The sequence below is a fragment of the Candoia aspera genome, chromosome 8 (assembly GCF_035149785.1).
Source record: "Candoia aspera isolate rCanAsp1 chromosome 8, rCanAsp1.hap2, whole genome shotgun sequence".
Lineage (NCBI taxonomy): Eukaryota > Metazoa > Chordata > Lepidosauria > Squamata > Boidae > Candoia > Candoia aspera.
In genome coordinates, this window is record NC_086160.1 from 76,944,851 (window position 1) to 76,963,503 (window position 18,653).

The following is an 18,653-nucleotide window of genomic DNA, read 5'->3' on the forward strand; positions in this document are numbered from 1 at the left end:
TGAACCCGCCCTCCTCCTTCCTCTCTTCTCCGGAGGGCAGCTCCGCCGCCGCCGCCGCCGCGCACCCACCCGCCCGCAGACGCTCCCCGCGCCGGCCCTGCAAAACCGTCCCGGGGTGTCTAGGCGGGGAGAGTGGAATAAGGCAAGCTTCCCCAACGTGGTGCCCGCCCGCCGCGGGGTTCAGGTTTCAGCTCCCCGAATCCCCGGGCCGCCCGGCCGGCTGGCCAGAGACGCCGGGAACCGAAGCCGCAATCCGCAGTCAAGGCGGAGGCGAGGTGCGGGGAGAGGCGGGCAGGGCAGGGCAGGCGGGCGCCCAGCGGGGAAGGGCGGCGGAGCGGACCGCTGGCCGGGTTTCCCCCGCGGCGGGGCGCTGGCCGTGGCGACACGCATGCGACTTCCGTCTCCCCGCGAATCCCGCTGTGGCGCTCCGGATCTGCGCCCGGCCCCGCCAGCAGGGCGGCCGGCGTCTTCGGAGCCCCGCGGGCCGGGCCGGGCAGGCTGCGACAGCGCCCGGGTCTCCCGCACCCGCCGAGGCAGCCCGCCCGGCCGGGCCCCCTCCCGCCCGCTGGAAGGCGGGGAGGGGAGGGGAGGGAGGGGAAGGGGCGGTCCCGGGCGGGTGGGCGGCGCGGATGGGGCGGGGCGGGCCGGGCCGGCGCGCCGCCACCGCTGCTGCTGCCGCCGCTGCGGAGGCTCCATGGCTGCGGTCTACGGCGGCGTGGAGGGGTGAGCGGGGCGGGCAGCCCCGGGCGGGGAGCGGCTTGGCCGGGGAGGGCCGGGGGGCGCGTCTCGCCCGCCCCCCCGCGGACCGGGCGCACCTGGCGCACCTGGCGCGCCCCCTGGTCGCCCCAAGATGGCAGGTGGGCCCTGGGGAGCCCCAGCGCGGGGGGGGGGCGGGGGGCGGCCCCGAACCGGAGACGTGCCGGGCCTCGCCCGCCCCGCCGGCTTGGGATCGTCCGAGCCCCTCCCCGGGTGGCCCTTCGCGGGGAAGGGGCGCTCTGCTCTGCTTCGCTCTGGGGCCCCGCTTTGGAGCGGCCGCGGCGGGGGGCTTTGATGGCCCAAGAGGGAGCCCCGGGAAGGAGCCCCGAGGTGGTCCTTTGGGGGTTGCAGCGGAGCCCCCAACTGCCCAACGCCCCCCCCCCCGCGCTTCCTGTTGCTGGCCTGCCTTCCTTTGCTCCGCAACTTGTTGCACGCGCGGATTTACAGAGGGGACTCCGAGGGGGAGATCGGGGGATGGGGGCTGCACCCCGTGCCCGAGCCGCTGCTCTCTGGGCCCGTTTCGGCAACTGGTACGAAACAGCCTTCCCCAACGGGGCGTCCGGGCGGTGGAGCGGGTGGTGCCGACGATCTTCAAACTTGGCTCTGCAGCCGGTGCAGGGACAGACTCCATGCCAGTTGCATGATGATGTCATGATGGGTGATGCCACCGGGGCTTCTAGCAGACTCCTATGATTTCCCAGACATTAGAGAAAGAAGCTGCTTCAGGGGCCTTCTGTCTCCCTGGCATTTTTTTAAAAATTATTTGTTTCATGGTTTCCCCTCCCCCCAAACTAGTGTTCCTGCAATATCACTGGGGTTGATGTCAGTTTAGGTCCGGAGGAAAGAGGGACTTTCCCAGAGGCAGGGCTGGGCAGGGCTGTCATGCAAAGAGGAAGGGCGTCTTGCTGGGAACGCGTTTGAAGGCTGAGATCCCGCTGGGCCAAAGGGCGCTTCTCCTTTCACTCCACTTCCGGCTTTGCTTGCTTGGACAGTTCTTGGCTGCCCCACTTCTGTTGGTGAGGAAGTTGGAAACAGTTTGAAGACTGTGGCTTGCATAGCCAACAAGCTGGGGGGAGGGGGGGTAAACTGATGAGCCTATTTTGTTGGCTTAAAATAGTGTTTCTCGACCTCAGGAACTTTAAGATCATAAAGTTCCTGAGGTTGAGGAGCACTGGCTTCAAAAAATAGCATCTGCTGCAAAGTGAACCTCAGTGGGCCTCACTGGCAGGGATGTGCCAGTCCAGAGGCAGCTGGTCTGCTTATTTATTCATTCGGAAGAATACGGCCAGCTCTCTCACGCCTGATAATCCTAGGCGGCTCACAGCAACATACCATAAGAACAAAAAGGAATATACACCCAAAAAAGACATCACACTTCCCACCACAGCACCACAACTTCCCCCCAACTCTACATTTGCCAGGCCCACTTCCATGCAAGCCCAGTGCCTGGGTGAAGGGCCAGCCTTTCAGCCCTCTGGAAGGCTGCGAGGGTGGGAGTCCTCTGATCTCAGTGGGAGGCTGTTCCAAAGGGCCAGGGCAGCCACGGAGAGGCTCCACCAGATGCCAGTGTTTAAGGGAAGGGACCAGGAGAATGCCCACCCTATCTGACCTGGTGGGACGGGCAGATACCCTCAGGGCTTTAAAGGTGATCACCAGCACCTTGAATCGTACCTGGAAAGCAACTGGGAGCCAGGGCAGATGGCACAACAGTGGTATAAGAGGGGCAAATGGCAAAACGCCCAGAACTCCTCCATTTTAGCCTGCGGTTCGGAAGAATTGCTTGCAAATATTTATTAACATCTAAGACTCCTCATCAGAGATACCCTCTGTTCACGGAAAGCTGTCTTGTACCAAGTTCACCTTTTTATCCATTTCCAGACAATCCAGAGCAGTGTCTGTCAACCCTGACAACTGTAAGATGTATGGACTTCAACTCCCAGAATTCCCCAGCCAGCCACACATCTTAAAGTTGCCAGGGTTGACAGACACTGATCCAGAGGAATAGGCCCAACAGGAACCAGCCCAGGGGTGTTGAAGGTGGCTGGAATTCTTGGCCCTGTGTCTCCCCCCCCCCATGAGACCTGCTGCTTTAGGGGCGCAGCCACTGCTCCTTGGACTTGGGGCATCTCAACTGAGACCCTTCTCTGCTATAGCCAGGATTTACCTTCATCGCACACAACTTACACACCCTGTGCTCCCTTGCTTCAGCTTCTGATGGCCTTGAAAGGAGGCTGATGGGATCCTGGAGCAGCAGGGTGTGCAACGCTGTAGTTGTTTCCTCATTCCTCTGCTCTGATTGTGCAAGTGGCTCAAGATTTATCCAAGCCTTGGTAGTTTGCTTGGAGCTCTGGATGGTGCTTGGAGGGTCCTGGGAGGAGAGGAAAGGGTGGGCTGGAACAGCGTGAAGAATTCTGCCGTGCTCACGTCTTCAGGAAAAACCTTCCCTTTGGGGTGGCTACCACTGGCCCTGTTCCCCCGTGACCCCAGCATCCCTCGTGAGATTGCAGATTGCTGTGGGGTGCTGCCACTATGACATTCTGGGTCCAGGCTGCCACTTGTGGGGAGCAGAACTGCGAGTGGGCCCAGAGAAGGAGCAATTGGAAGATGGCAGGTCTGGGGAGGGGGCACAGCTCTTGGCAGCATCTTGGCACAAACAGGCACAAACAGGCCCACCCACGAGAACACTGGCAGGGTGCCAGTTTCAAGCCCCCAGGCCCTACTCATGGGTTGCTTCCTGAGGTTGCCCAGGTAGCTGTGATGCCACCAAAGCTGCAATGCTGTGAATGCAAGGAAGAAATGGTTGAAATGCCGGTTGATTTTAGATGTGCTCCACACAACCTCGTGTGGAAATGGCACGTGTGAGCTTGTTGCAATGGGTCATCTTGAGGGTGTGCAGTCCGGAGCGTGCATCAGCATGTGACTGTGTGGGCAAAGGGCATGCTCTGGGGGAGAGCCATGGAAGAGGTGCACCTTGCTTTCCAGGCTCTGCTTCGGTCCCACCACCTCCTGTGGGTGCCCAGAAGTTGTCTTATTTTTAGCGGGGGGGGGGGATTCAGCTGCTCGGGGTGGGAGAAGCGATCTCTGGCAGAGAAGGGCAATCTTTTGATGGCCGTATCTCTGCGGGAAGAGCCGTCTGAAGCCCAACCCTGAGCGTGGAGGCCGTGTGTGTTTTCCACCTGAGCATTGTAAGAAACAGTGCCCCTGATCTTCAGCAGGTGGGTCAGAAAGGGTTTTGAGGGCCATTGCGGCCCTGGGGACTCAGCTGCCCACCCCTAGTTTGGGGTTTTCACTGGGGGTCCACAGTGGGGCTTCCCATGAAATCAGTGATCTTTGGGCTCCACGCGAGGTGCTCATCGCGCAATCTGGAAAGCACTCAGAAACATGAACCCCTCAGGGCCACCTTTCTTTCCTCTCCCCCCTCCCCAACCCAAAGCTGATTTATTTATTCATTTATTCCAAGAACTCATGTGGCCACCTACCCCACGTAGTGATCTTAGGTGGCACAGGACAGCCCACAAAAACAGGCGTGACGCAGAACAACCTTTCCCACCGGGCACCGGACGGACCCAACTAGTAGCCTCCTGGCTCAGCCCCACCTTAGCCCAATGCCAAGAGTTTAGTCTGGAAGGCCGAAAGGGTGGGGGGCCCTCGAATCTTGGGGGAGGCTCATTCAAAGGAGGATGGTGGACGGATATTTTTTCCATGACCAGAAATGGGCCTGCTTGATGGAGTCGCCAGGTGCCTGGTCCAGAAGTCCTGCATCTGGAAATTTGCCCAGGATGGTTCCTGAAGGCTGGTGGTAGCCCGTGGCATGTCCTGAGTTTTTTACCTTTTCGTGGAATTTTTACAGTGACCCCTGCTGAGGTGGAAAGAGGGAGGGGGCTGGGAAGCAGAATCTTCTTCTGTAGCTCCTAAGGGGGCATTTTCCCTCCCCCTGCAGGGGGGGAACCCACTCCAAGGTGGTGCTGCTTTCCGAAGATGGCAAGATTCTGGCAGAGACAGAGGGGCCCTGCACCAACCACTGGGTAAGGATGTGGTCCTCCTCGCCATCAAGTGGGTACAGGGAAAATGTGCGTAGGAGAAGCTGCTCGATTTTGTTTGGTTTTCACGCACATCTAAAATGCGTGGCCTCCATGGCAACCTTTCTTGGGGTTGCTGAGAGAATGCTCTGGAAAATAAAATTTAAATATGGATGACAATAGCTGTGATTCTTCGCACCCCAGTAAACTCATGCAACCCTGGCCAGTTTCCAGGAGGACCCTAGGGTATCTGCAGCCGGGATTGTACTGCAGGGACTGGATCCTTGCCACCACCCGCCCTGCCAGCATGGTCATCAGTGATGGGGGGGGTTGCAAGTCGGGGAGGGTGCTGGGTGGAGAAGCTGGCCTGAGGGGCCTCCTCCACACAACTGGCCACCGGTCCACAGTAGGAGCTGGCAGCTGCCCTTGCCAGATGGCTGCCCTTGCCGTGCTGGGTTTTTATTGCCAGATGCCAGCCTGTGCTGGGTGGGAGGCTGTGAGAGGGAAACACTCAACAGAGGTGGAGGGCACTCGATTGAGGAGAGCTGCTGTGAAGAAGCAAAGCACAGTTATCTTAACATGAGAATCCAGAAAGCGGGGCAGAGGGAGGGGGCCAAGTGTTTTTGCAGTGTTGGTGTGCGTATCCTAAGAGTGCGAATTGAAGAGGTGTCTCTCTTCTCCTCTGGGTGAGAAGCTGGTTGGTTCAGACAAGTGCCTGGAGCGGATCAACGCCATGGTCCAGGAAGCCAAAAAGAAGGCAGGGAGTGACCCGCACACTCCTCTTCGGTCTCTGGTGAGTCTCCTGCCCTCTTTCCAAGAAAGCCTCCCATTGCCACTTTGGGGCCAGTTGGGGGCTTCAGGGCAATGCCTGGTGCATGTGGGGGAAATGAGGATATAGGTGTGCTGGCGTCATCGTGCAAATGCTGAGACATGATGTTGGGGTGGAGGTCCCCAATGGCAGTATTTTTGTGGTGATGTCACGTGCCAGTCAATGTTTTGGCATCATCATGGTTTGCTGTGGATGCCGCTGGCCCAGGGTAGCAAGAGAAGTTGGCTGCATTTGCCAGAGTGGAGCTCAACCCCAGCTGGGGGTCATTAGGTAGCTCTTCAGTGAAAAGGTTTGCCCTGGAGGAAGAGCCCCCCCCCCCCCAGCCTGCGGTTCCCCTGCGCACCCGGCCGTAGGAAAGCAGTGGCTTTATTAGGAAAGGCTCAGGAGCCTGGCGAGGCTTCCCCAACCAGAGGCCCCAGATGTGGTGGGGCTGCAGCTCCCAAATATCCACCCAGGCAGCCCATGGCATCTGAAGAGCCGCAGGGTGGGGCAGGTTGGTGGCTCCCCTCCTGATGGCTTCCCCCACGCATGATTTCCCCCTGGTGCTTGTACATTTTGGGCTGCCTTACTCAGAATCTGGGTCAGAGGTGGTGGTCTAGTGTGTTGTGGGTGGGGGCTCACAGTGTGGTTGCATATGACTGCAGGGTCTCTCCCTGAGTGGGGGGGAGCAGAAGGAAGCCATCAAGCAGCTCGTTGAGGACATGAAGACCCGCTTCCCACACCTGAGTGAGAGTTACTTTATCACGACTGATGCCACGGGGGCCATGGCCACTGCCACCAACACTGGTAAGGATTATGGGGGCATCTGGTTACCTCTCCTGTTGTCTTAAGGCTCATCTTCCAGCTTTCCCATTCTTCAGTTAATCTTTGTTAGTGGGGTCCCTGGTGCCTTTTGGCCATCCCCCTAAAGCAGTTTCTCAACCTTAGCAAGGCTGGCTGGGGAATTCTGGGAGTTGGTCCACATGTCTTAAAAGTTGCCAAGGTTGAGAAACACTGCCCTCAAGTCTAAGTCTTCAGGTCAGCAACCCTGAGGATAAGGCAAAAATTACTTAAGGCCCCAGTAATGTGTGAGCAAGGCTTGTAGGTTTCCCTCATGTCTAACCTGGGCCTGCAGAGAACAGGTACCTTGAACTCTGCCATGGAAGCTGCCAAAAGGGAGTCCTGTGTGGCTGGTATCTGCTGTCTGAGAGGTTCTCCACCGGTGCCCACCACACCGAACTGGGAGGAACTCATTTCTGTTCCATGACTGTGCACAGCACCAGAGACAGGTGACTGCAAGAGCTGTGAGCCTAGAGGAATGAGGGGAAGGCCCAAGTCCTGACTTGCCTCTTCATGGAGAGAAATGGGCAAAGCAGAGGCCAGCCGCTTGGCCCGGGATGCACCGTTATCCACCATTAAGGTCATTTCCTTCCTTTCCAGGTGGTGTGGTGCTCATCTCAGGAACTGGCTCCAACTGCAAGCTCATCAATCCTGACGGCTCTCAGATCAGCTGTGGAGGATGGGGCCACATGATGGGCGATGAAGGGTCAGGTGAGGAAATAGTCTGTGGACCAGGATCTTCCCGACAGATGAGCTTGCAGCTGGCTTCTCAGAGTGCAAGTCCTATCATGTGCTCTCCTGACATGGTCAGATTTGCTGGGGCAGACAATACCTCTTGGATCCACAGAGGACTTCTCGGGAGATACAGACCTTCCCCAATACCCGGCTTGCCGCACAGCCTCTGAGCTGGATCCTGCAACCCTCGCCGTGTCGCTTGACGGTGACTTGAGCCTCTCTTGATCTCCCTCCAGGTCATCTCTCTCTGTGTGAGACCTGGGTTTCTGTGTAGGTGGAACGGGGACCCACAGTGCCTGGGGATGTGGCCGAGCACACAGAGCCCATGCTCTGGAGGTGCCCGGAGCACTCTGGGATTTATTGGCTATTTTGTTCAAAATGTAGATAGAGGGGCAGCTAATTTTGCCATTTTCCCTTTTCCCGTGTCAGTAAATGTGAATAGTTCCTAGAGCTATGGGTAAAAATAGCAAGGAAGTCAGTCTGCTGGACACCCTGCTGACTACAAGCTGCCCTTTAGGCTTTGCTGCCCTTGCAGGATGCTTTGAGGGGGATTCCTCCCAAGGTGCACCACTGGAGACATTGATCGGTGGGGGAGGGCCAGTTCTAGCTCCCTGTCTAAAGGGTTACGCAGGACTTTGGATACCACCATGTAGAAGTCCGGTTGTGTGTCTGCGCTGACGCAGGCTACAAGTTTATCCCCTAATAGAATCTGGGTCAATTTTACCAAGTTGCCACACGCTGAAACGGCAGCGCATCGGTCCCCCAGGGCAGAGAAAAGATGCCTTCGAGATTTAGGGACTGGCCGACCATCATCTGGCCCATCTAGGCATGTAGGACGGTGGACTCCTTGGGAAATCAGCGCACTGGGTTTTGTGCATTGTATGGAGGGGGACCAAGGCGAACGCCAGCCCCCAGGCTGACCATCTCTTTTGGTGTCTGGCAGCTTACTGGATTGCCCACCAGGCTGTGAAGATTGTGTTTGATGGCCTGGACAACCTGGAGGTCCCCCCGCATGACATCAGCTGTGTGAAGCAGGCTATGTTTGACTACTTCCAGGTGAGCGGCTGGTCTGTCACAAACCAGACCTTAGCGTCACACTCGTCTGTGTGCGACACGTTGGTGGGAGGGGAAGGGCAGACCGAGGTCCTGTAGAGGTGGGCTGGAAGGGGAAAGAAGGAATGGATGCTGCTGCATGGGAAGTCTCCTGTGCTGGAGTGCTGTAGATGCCCCAAGAGGGAGGCTGGGCTATGGGGCTTGTGCGGGAGGCATTCCTGCCACGTGGTGCCCAGGAGCGGCTGGGTCTGCCTGTCCCTCTGCTTCTGACTCCAGAGGGGACATAGTATGGGGCCATTTTGAGGGACATCTGTAGGGTTTCTGTGCCTCGAGGAAGGACTTGGAAGCTTCTGAGCATCTCTGGAGGCTAGTCTCTAATGCCAGGGAAGAAATTGGTTTGCATCTCAGTACACAATTCAGTATTAGTATTACTGCACTGTGTTTGGGGTTTGGGTTGGCTCAGGAAGGAAGGAAGGAAGGAAGGGAGGAGGGAAGGAGCTGTTTTCTTCCTTCCTTTACGTTTTCATGACAAGACAGGAAATCGCTAACGATGAAAAATAAAAATACCAGGCTGCAACCATGCTCATGGATGTGCAGCGCTAAAAATGCTTTCACGTATAGGATGTCCTTGTTTAACTACCGCAATTGGAACCGGAATTTCGGTTGCTAAGCGAAGCAGTCATCAAGCGAAGCTGACCTGATTTTATGACTTTTTTTGCAATGGTTGTTAAGCAAATCACCATGGACGTTAAGCAAGCCACATGGTCATTAAGCAAATCACATGGTTCCCCATTGATTTTGCTTGCCAGAAGCCAGCCAGGAAGGTCAAAAATGGTGATCATGTGACTGCGGGATGCTGCAACGGTCATAAATGCGAACCAGTTGCCAAGCACCCAAGTAGTGATCGTGTGACCGCAGGGGAACGCTGCAGTGGTAGTAAGTGTGAGGGCTGGTCATAAGCTGGTATTTTTTCAGCACTGTTGTAAGTCTGAACTGTCACTAAATGAATGGTTGTTAAGCGAGGACTGCCTGTAGCAGAGGAACAGCAAGAATGCTGATGTGTTCTCTGCCTGCCATCTGCCTCCTCAGCCCCCCACAAGCTACCTCGAAGGGCTAGGAAGAGGCATTATCTCGTGGGAGCCCCCGGGATCAAAGGCAGGGCAGAGTCGACCAAATGACTCTGGTAATCTTAGGCATTCCTTGTTTCGACAGGTTTCCGACAGAATGGGGCTCCTGACTCATCTCTACAGGACCTTTGAGAAGTCAAAGTTTGCAGGGTTCTGCCAGAAGCTGGCTGAAGGTAAGGCCTGCGGTAGAGGCGGGGGATTGCTTTGGGATGCCAGGAAGGCTGCAGGGGCCCTGCCCAGGTGGATCCCAAGTCAAGCTTTTGTACCGTGCTAAGCTTTGGCAGCTGATGGAGATTTGCAAGCATGGTTTAATAATGCAAACCCAGGCCACTGTGTTTTTTGCTGTGTTTATTGAATAATCATAGCATCAGACAGATTAAAAATTATAAAAAGGAGCCCAATACTTAGAAAGGGAAAATTATGGTTGTTTTTTTTCCCCAAGAAAGCATGCTTAGATGAGCTGTGACTTAGCACAGTGCACGAACAAGACCCACTTGCCAGCAGCATGGCTTACTACAACGCTGGCTTTGGGCTTCAAACCGGAGGTTAAGATTTCTGGAGCTCCTGCGAAGGGGGGAGCAGAAACATTGCACAATTTCCTTGGCATTGGACAGAAGGGAGCCAGCAACACTGCATTTGAGATGCTGGCATGTGAGGCAGCAGTTCTGCTTTGGCAGGGCTTGAACATTGCAACCTGCTGACTGCCAGCTCAGCTTGAAATGTGTCTCCCTCCATGGGATCCTGGTTACCACCATCTTAGCTCTGCTATGCCCATTTCACTGCTAGGAGAAGCAACAGGGGATGCCCATGAGCAAGGCTGTGACCAAAAGCCCTCAGGGCTTGAACGGGGGCACATACAGTTGTAATCGAAATTATTCAGCCCCCGTTGCAAATCAGGTTGATTGTCAAGACATACAGACTTCCAGCTGTTTGCAATGAACAAATCAAACAAAAGCAATTGAAATAGCTCAACACAACGAATGCGTCAGATGGTGACCCAAAGTGAACTGAAAATGCAACTTATAATGACTTTGCTAGTCTCAAAATTATTCAACCCCTTCATGGCAAGCATCTTCAGTACTTAGTAGAGCACCCTTTTGCTGTTATGACCTGCTGCAAATGAGATGCATAGCCAGACACCAGCTTCTGGCTGCGTTCCTGAGGAATCTTAGCCCTTTTCTCATGAGCAACGGCCTCCAGTTCAGTAATCTTCTTGGGTTTGTGTGCTGCAACCGCCTTCTCCAAATCCCACCAGAGATTTCCTATGGGGTTCAAGTCAGGTGACTGTGATGGCCCCTGTAGAACCTTCCAGGACTTCTTCTGCATCCAAGCCTTACTGGAATTTGAGGTATGCTTGGGACCATTGTCCTGTTGGAAGGTCCAAGGACGCCCAAGCTTCAGCTTCCTTACAGACGGCATGACGTTTTCTCCTAGGATTTCCTGATACTTCAATGAAGCCATCTTGCTGTCCACACGCTGCAGGTTTCCAGTGCCAGAGGATGCAAAGCAGCCCCAGAGCATCACTGCGCCACCACCGTGCTTAACTGTGGGCAGAGTGTTCTTTTCAGCGCATGCTTCGTTCTTCTTCCTCCAGACATACCACTGATCCATCGGGCCGAAAAGTTCCCGTTTTGTTTCATCGCTCCACAGAACAGAATCCCAAAACTTCTGTGGCTTATTTATATGATTTTGAGCAGATTGGAGCCAACTTTTCTTGTGCTTTTGGGTCAGTAGTGGTGTACGTCTTGGAGTTCTGGCATGGGAACCTTCTGTGTTTAGTACGCCTTACTGTGCTCACTGAAACCTCAGTGCCTGTTGCCACCAAGTCTTGCTGCAGGTCTTTTGCAGTCACTCGAGGGTTTCTCTCCACCTGCCTTCTCAGAAATCTGGTTGCAGCCATTGACAGCTTCCTTTTTCTGCCCCATCCAGGTAGTGTAACCACTGTTCCTTCAACTTTGAACTTGTGAACTATGCTCCAACGGTGTCTCTAGGAACATTCAGTGCCTTGGCTATCTTTTTGTATCCTGTTCCTTGTTTGTGAAGGGCGATGATCACTTCTCTTACCTTTCTGGACCATTCTTTTGACTTAGCCAGACTGTATTTCTAACATGCAGTCAAACGTGACACTCAACCAACCCCTAGCCAGTTCAGGTATTTCAGGTGTTCCAGCTCAAGCACACCTGGTGCAACTAATGAAGCCCTTGATTAGTGGCATCAGGTGTGCTTGAGACAACACCTGTTTTGCATACTGTATGTGTGCTGTTGTGACAGATTCTGTTCAGGGGGTTGAATAATTTTGAGACTGGCAAAGTCATAAGTTGCATTTTCAGTTGGCTTTGGGGACACCACCTGAAGCATTCCTTGTGTTGAGCTATTCCAATTGCTTTTATTTGATTTGTTCATTGCAGACAGCTGAAAGTCTGTACATTTTGACAATCAACCTGATTTGCAACGGGGCCTGAATAATTTCGATTACAACTGTACATGTCAGTGAGCTGTAGTCTAGGCTAGCATCTCTCAGCCCCAGCAGCTTTAAGATGTGTGGACTTCAACTTCCCTTGCTGGCTGGGGAATTCTGGGAGTTGAAGTCTACACATCTTAAAGTTGCCGGGGTTGAGAGAGACTGATTCAGGCTGTTGAGAAGAAAAATCATACTTCTGTTGTGAAAGTGACAGGACACCCCCAGTGCTGGAGACCCCATTGTGATGCTGTTCAGCTTCAAAAGACTTGAGTTTGGCTGGCTCACAGGGCTGGGCTTCCAGATGTCCCGGTGCAATCTCAGTAAAGGCCACACCTGGTTTTATTTTTATCCAAATCACATGCGTGAGGGAGAAAGAAGCTTCTGGGAGGTAGGTATGTGCTTGTGGGCGGGTATGTTTTCTAGCTGATTGTTCAGCTCTGCCCAAACTGCAGAAACTTCGGTTGTCTCAAACTACTTGGGAACAACAAAAATTCATTGTGTACACGCACACGCTCTACTATTAACTTGAGTTGTCATTTTCTGGCTGAAGCCTTTTCAAACAAAGAGGAATACGTTTCACGGCAAGAAAGCCAGCTCTGCAGTATAGCTCCATTGCTAAACTCAAGTCAACAAGCCAGCCCTTCCTTGGGAGGGGCACAAGGGTCCTCAGCCAGAGTGGAGGACAGTCATAACCTCTGAAGGATGCAGAGATGCGGAAACCTGGATTTGCCACCCAAGGGCCCCCAGCGCCCCAGACTTTGGGGATGGTGTCTCGGTCCCACCAGGAGACTCAAAGCAGGTAGCCCTGGAAGGGGGTGGTGCTGTCACGGTGTGCTCTCAGAGCTGCCAAGGAAATTTCGCAGGCTGGGCACCCGAGTAGCAAAGCACCTTGGCTGCCAATTTGTCCTGGCAGGGCTTCCCTCTAATTCTGCTTTGCCACTACAAAGATCTGAAGAAAACACTTTTCTTTCAAATGCCACGTGGGATATATGATGGGACCAAAAGCAGGACGCAGAATCTCGCTGTTAGTGAAGCTCATGGGGTGAGGTTGGGCTCACTGCAGTGACAAGATGGGAGAGCGGTGCAGGCCATCTTGATCTCTGTGCAACGAAGGTCCTGTAATCCAGGTTGAATCGGGGCTGTATTAGGATGCTGGGCCACCCCAGGCTGGAGAGCGCCAATGGGGTAGGTGAAATAAATGGTAAAACAGGTTCTCCGTCCCTCTGTAGGAGCCAAGGCGGGGGACCCCCTGTGCCGTCACATTTTCAACAAGGCCGGAGAAGTCCTGGCACGACATATCGTGGCTGTGCTGCCAAAAATTGACAAGGTAACTCAGCCCAGATTGTCAGGTGGCAAGAAGGGGCCTGGGGTGAGGACAGTTGCTCCTTCCCTTCCCTAGAACACCACCCCAAACTTAATTCTGGCCCAAGAGGAAACCATATTGACACTGATCCTGGAACGTAACCTGGGGAAGAGTTTCAAGGCTCCCACCGTTTCTTTAGAAAAGACGAGGGCCCTTGCTTTATGGTCTGGATCACAGCTGGCTTCTGGAGGGAAGTGTCTCCTTCCTCCGGGCAACACCCTATGCCACAGTGTGGTCTAGCATCTTGCATGAATCCAGCCAGTTGTGGCTCATTTAACAAACCCTGGCTTAGGAACCAAGAAAAAGGGCACTTGTTCCATCTCAACCAGAGCAGTAGCGTACTCAGTTGGCATACAGCTGTAGCGCAGAGGGAATTAACTCCCTCCTTGGTGTGAAAGCCAGATGCCTGCTGCCTCATCCTTCAGGATGTTGCATCCCTGGAGAATCTTACCTGGGAGTTTTCTTCCCTCGGGTCTGCCTGCCCTGGCTTATCTGATCAAACTGAGTGCCGAGAGAGGCCATTCTCCGTGGGGCTGCTTCCTTTAGGCCGCTTTGACCACATCTGCCCTGCAGCTCTCAGGGTGCCTTGGAGGTGCATAATGCAGCCTTTCTGGTATTCTGGGGTGGGGGCAATCAGCAACAGATCCTCAAAGCCTCTGGTGTTTGTGCTTTCCTGCAGACGCTTCTGCAAGGTGACCTAGGATTGCCCATTGTGTGCGTTGGATCGGTGTGGAACAGCTGGGAGATGATGAAAGACGGTGAGCAAGAAGGGGGGACCCCAATTGCAGCTGCACTCAGCAAGCCAAAGTTGCTTCTGTCTCAGGCGCCCACATGGCTGGGCCTCTCCAGACGATTCGGATTAATGGGAGGGTTGGCATCAGCTTCAGAATCTAGACCTGCCCCGTGAAGTAGGCAGTGCACCAGAGGGGTACAGCCTCCCCTGCTGTAGCTGAGGTGGCTTCAGGCGGAGCTGAGCTGGCCCCCATCCTGAGCCGTCCAGCTGTCAGACAGCGAAAGGCGAGGTGCCCTGCTCAGAGCACCACCAAGCGGCTCCTCTGGCGGGAGGGACCCACCAGCTCTCTCCTCTTCCAGGATTCGTCCGGGTGCTTGAACAGGCCCGCAGCGAGCACCTCAGCAGCGCCTTCTCCAAGTTCAGCCTCCTGAAGCTGAAGCAGTCCTCAGCGCTAGGAGGGGCCAGCCTGGGGGCCAAGCACATCGGCCAGGCTGTCCCTCTGGACTACACGGCCAACGTGGACATCTTCTATGCCCACTCCTTTGCCTAGAGCTGGGCGCTGTGCCACTCCAGACCGCCCCTTTTGATGTTTCGGTGTGTGGACAGCCTTTTCTGCTTTGCGAGGAGCCCAGTTTGTATTAGCAGGCCACGTAACATCCTTTAATAAAAAGCAGCCCGGGCTTGGTGGCCGCATCACACAGCAGCGTGGTGCCTGGGCAGGGCACACCCAGCTGGCGAGCTTCTGCTTCTGCTTAGGAGGAGTCCAAGCAGGGGGGCCGGGGCCTGGCCTCCTCCTGCCAGTCTGAGAGGGATGGCTCTTTCCCCTCATCACTGGCCCAGGCCAGCTGGGGAAGGCCATGCCTCTCGGGAAAATCAGACTGAAAGCAGGACTTCGCAAACAGCAGCCCCAGAGTTGTGGGGCTGCCACAGCAGCTGGAGAGTCAACAAGTTCGTAGATGCAGGCCTGGCTGCCCTCAACCCAGCTGTTTCTTGACAAAGCAAAGGCTTTAGACTTCCTGCTGATTAATGCTTGGACAGATAAAGGGTTTTGCAAAACAGTCTCAAGTCATTTGCTCTCACCTTCCCTCCCCTTGGCTGGCTTGCCGTTCCCCCCCCCCCCCCCCGCTTCCCAGACTGCTTGCAGCCATCACACTACACAACCGTCCCCTCCCTTGGAAATGGCCCCAGCTACAGAAAGCCCCTCTGCTGTACCCTCCTCCAGGCTCATTCTCCCCGGCAACAGCACGCCGGAGAGCCAAAATTTGCTGCACAATTTGGAGGTCCCAAAAAGGCCCTAAGCACCACACCCAGCTCAAAATCAATTTATTGAAGAATGCATTATTGTAAAAATGGGCGGCGCATAATTGCACAGACTTCCTCAGAAAGAAATCAGAGCTTGCACAGTGGAGAAGGGCCTTGCGCATCTGCTCTAACTGTTCTGCAGATCCAACAAGCCTGTCACAAGGCTAGGGAAAGCAAGCCCCAAGGCCCCACGCATCTTTTCCAAAGCTTAAAAGCAGAATCCAGAGCCACTGCTGTTCTCCCCAAACAACTGGGCACCAAGGGGGAAATGGGGCGATGTCTCTGCTCCTGCCTGCAGCACTGAGACTTCCTTTGTCAACATTTCCTGGAAGGAGTTGGGGAAAGAGATCCGGGTGTTGCCCCAGCTCTGTGCAAGCTTCCACGTCCCTTTTCCTGGGAAGGAGGCAGAGGCAGGCCGGACCCCTTCAGAGCTGCTCCGAGCTCAGTCCCGTGGGCCAGGAGCTGCACAAAAGGAGCCTCGCTCAGGGGGTGCCCGTCCCCTGCCGGCACTTTCTACAGGACTGAGCTAAAGCCCCACGGATAGGGAACGAGGAGCTATTTGGAAGAGACCAGACTGAGGAAGGCTGGCTTCAGCAAAGGTTTTTTCTGGCGGGTGGGTGGGTTAGGAGCCGCATTATTAAGCAAAGAGGAAGACGAGGTCTCACCTGCCACCCTGACCACAAGCTTATCTCCTACAAACAAGTTCTTGGAATCAAGCTGGTGGGCTGCACAAATGGATGTTCAGATTATCCCCAAAACAAAGCCAATTCTGTTCTGAAGAAGCAGAAGGGAAATCTCTGGCGTAGGTGCCCCCAACCCAGACCCGAGGCAGAGAATTCTAGGTAGGGTTGCCCCAACCCCTTTGGAGGGCTCTGGGGTGGGGAAGCTCTGCTTGTCAAAGAGGTCCATAAAAGGTCTCACCGAGCAGGAAGTGTGGCCTGCCTTTTCCCCGGCAGATGACACCACCAGCCTGCAGGAGCTCTCCTGTGAAAGGTAGCTCAAGAACGACAAAACATTCTCGGCCTCCACGAAGCTGCTTTGCAAAGAGGCACAGCTTGGGCAGGAGCTCGCAGGGGTTGGGCTTTGCCGCCACCTGCCCCCTTCACCCTCCGGGTCCAGGCCCGGGGAGCCTCGTGCCCATCTGCCGAGCACCAGACTGTCCTTTTCACCGGGGCAGGAAGCAACGGCAGGAAGAGAATGGGAAGGCAGGAAAGGACAGGGCTTCCGCCTGCAAACCGAGCAGCCCGGTGTTAAAGCCCCGGAAGAAGAGCGGGGTCTCTTGGGGGGAAATGATCAGCCAGTCCGCAGCTGCGTTTTAGAGTTTGCTTCTTGTTTGGGAAGAGGGAAGTTGAGAGGGTGGGGGAAGAGACAGGAGGACAGGAAATTATGGCAAGCGCTGTGCCCAAGAGCTTTCCCAGACGCCCAGCACCCCTTTCAGATTAACTTCCCTAGAAAATCCAGGGCCCCTCTCTCCTCCAAAGGAGAACCCCAGGAGTTGGCACTGGATGGAGGGAACGTTCAAGCGAGCTCACCAATGCTCAGGCTTCCTGCCCTGACAGGCTGAAGGGGCCAGGGGCTGGGCCCAGCTCGCATGGAAGCCCACGGCCCACCCAGCAGCAACCTCCCCGGCTGGAAGAAGGATCGGCCCCGGCAAAAGCGAACAGAGGAAGCGGCTGGTCCAAAGCTGGGGGAGGCAGAAGCACACCGTGGTTGAGGCGCAGGGCCTGGCCTGCCTGCTGCGCTTGGAAGCGTCCACCGAGAAGAGGCCGTGGGGGCACCTTTGCCTACCCTGCGGCAAGGTCCCAATCACGCTGGGGGAAGCAGCTAACCAAGGGGTGGGCAGGGGTGGTATGGGCAGAAAATCTGCTGGTGGTCAGGCTAGGTTGTCATTGTTTAACAGGAAACAGGGGGGCTAGGATGCCCATCCGGATGTGCCCTTTGTCCCGTCCCACGGACAGCATTACTTTTCTTCAGCTTGTTGCAAAATGTCCCAACGCAGCAAGACAAGAGGGATTAAGTAGCTTAAGAGGCCCCCAATTCCCTGGCAGAGTCTCTTTCCCACCACTGCTTGTGGGTCCCGCTCCCCCCCACCCCATTTCCCCATCCATCCAGGGCAGAAAAATGTCTTTATGAAGTTTGCCTGAGGGCTCAATACTTCACTCCAGGAACAAACTCCTTGGCGTCCGGGTTTAAGGTGCTTTTGCTCTGAAAACAGAGGGGTGGGGGGAGAAAGAGGTCAGAGTCACAGAGGGTAAATAGCAGGAGGAGTCCAGGAACACCTTTTCTGAATCACCACTTCTATTAAAAAGCAGCAGCTTCCGTGAGCTGCAGGTCTCCATCCCACGCGTGGAGCAGCTAGACTGATGTATTTAAACGGGGGTGAGGCCATGATTCACTGGCTCTGATCCCTTACAGGTAGTCCTCACTTAACAACCATTCATTTAGTGATGGTTCGACGGTGCTAAAAAAACTGACTTACAACTGGTTCTCACACTTACAACCGCAGTCACATGATCACAACTTGGGCACTTGGCAACCACTTCATATTTATGACCATCGCAGCATCCCGTGGTCACATGATCACCATTTTTTACTTTCCCGGCTGGCTTCTGGCAAGCAAAATCAATGGGGAACTGTATGATTCACTTAACGACCATGTGGTTTGCTTAATGCCCACTGTGATTCACTTAATGAAAAAGGTCATAAAATCAGGTCAGATTCACTTAATGACTGCTTCACTTAGCAACCAAAATTCCAGTCTCAAGTGTGGTTGTTAAGCAAGGACTATCTATGGATGTGTGTGTATTCAAGGCATTCCTATTTTATCCTGCGTCTCAGCTCCTTCCTCTCAAGCACTGATTTGTCATCGAATCCAATTACCCATTCAGTCGTATCCGATCCTTGGCGATCCCATCCGCTTGCTTTACAAAATGCTCTGGCTAGCATTTCAGGCCCCAACCCCACAGTTACCTTGGGAGATGGGCTGTCCCGCCCTACCTGCCCATCAGATGCAGGAAAAGCAGACCGAGCAGCGCCAGAGTCCCCACCTCCGCGTCCTCAACCTGTTTCCCAGCCTCGGTCAGCCTGGCTTCCCCGGAAGGAGAACTCCACCGCCCCCGCAAGACCTTAACCTGTGGGCAGGCACATACTGAGAGAGGTGCTCTCCTCAAGCATTGGGAGCATCTTACACTGCCATGGGTATCCACTGTCATCGCGTACACCTGGACTGGCATCGTGCAGGCAATGACAGAAGTCGCTTCAGGACAGTCTCCTGCGCTCTCCGAAGGGCGTTCCAGGAACAGCCTCACTGCCACCTTGTGCACCGGGAGCTGCTCTGACAGAGAACTTGAAAGCCCTCCTAGAGGCAGAAGCGGAACCACGGAAGGGCAGCGAACCACCTGAGCAACGGCATGGAAGGCCACCAGCAGGTTGGGACAAAGAAGTCGCACCTCCTGC

The 18,653-nt window shown here is 55.1% G+C and overlaps 2 protein-coding genes across 5 annotated transcripts in view; one reads left to right on the plus strand and one right to left on the minus strand.

The window, feature by feature from the left end:
• The first annotated feature begins 657 nt into the window (after positions 1-657).
• NAGK (N-acetylglucosamine kinase) lies at positions 658-14,580 on the plus strand. 4 transcript variants are annotated; one of them, XM_063310016.1, is made up of 10 exons: positions 658-723; positions 4,697-4,826; positions 5,470-5,568; positions 6,249-6,390; positions 7,024-7,134; positions 8,102-8,214; positions 9,424-9,511; positions 13,029-13,126; positions 13,842-13,920; positions 14,255-14,580. In XM_063310016.1, exons 1-10 carry the CDS (start codon positions 695-697, stop codon positions 14,443-14,445), a joined length of 1,080 nt encoding a protein of 359 aa, XP_063166086.1. In that variant the 5' UTR covers positions 658-694; the 3' UTR covers positions 14,446-14,580. The 4 variants fall into 4 exon arrangements, with proteins under 4 accessions (XP_063166086.1, XP_063166088.1, XP_063166085.1 ...); XM_063310018.1 differs by having other exon boundaries at positions 4,697-4,781; XM_063310015.1 differs by lacking the exon at positions 658-723 and adding an exon at positions 1,192-1,286.
• Positions 14,581-15,201: 621 nt separating this feature from the next.
• PAIP2B (poly(A) binding protein interacting protein 2B) overlaps positions 15,202-18,653 on the minus strand; it is a 178,146-nt gene continuing 174,694 nt past the window's right edge. Inside the window, exon 5 of the mRNA XM_063310334.1 lies at positions 15,202-17,402. Coding sequence (XP_063166404.1) covers positions 17,346-17,402 — 57 coding nt within the window. The 3' untranslated portion in view covers positions 15,202-17,345. The remainder of the gene's footprint in view (positions 17,403-18,653) is intronic.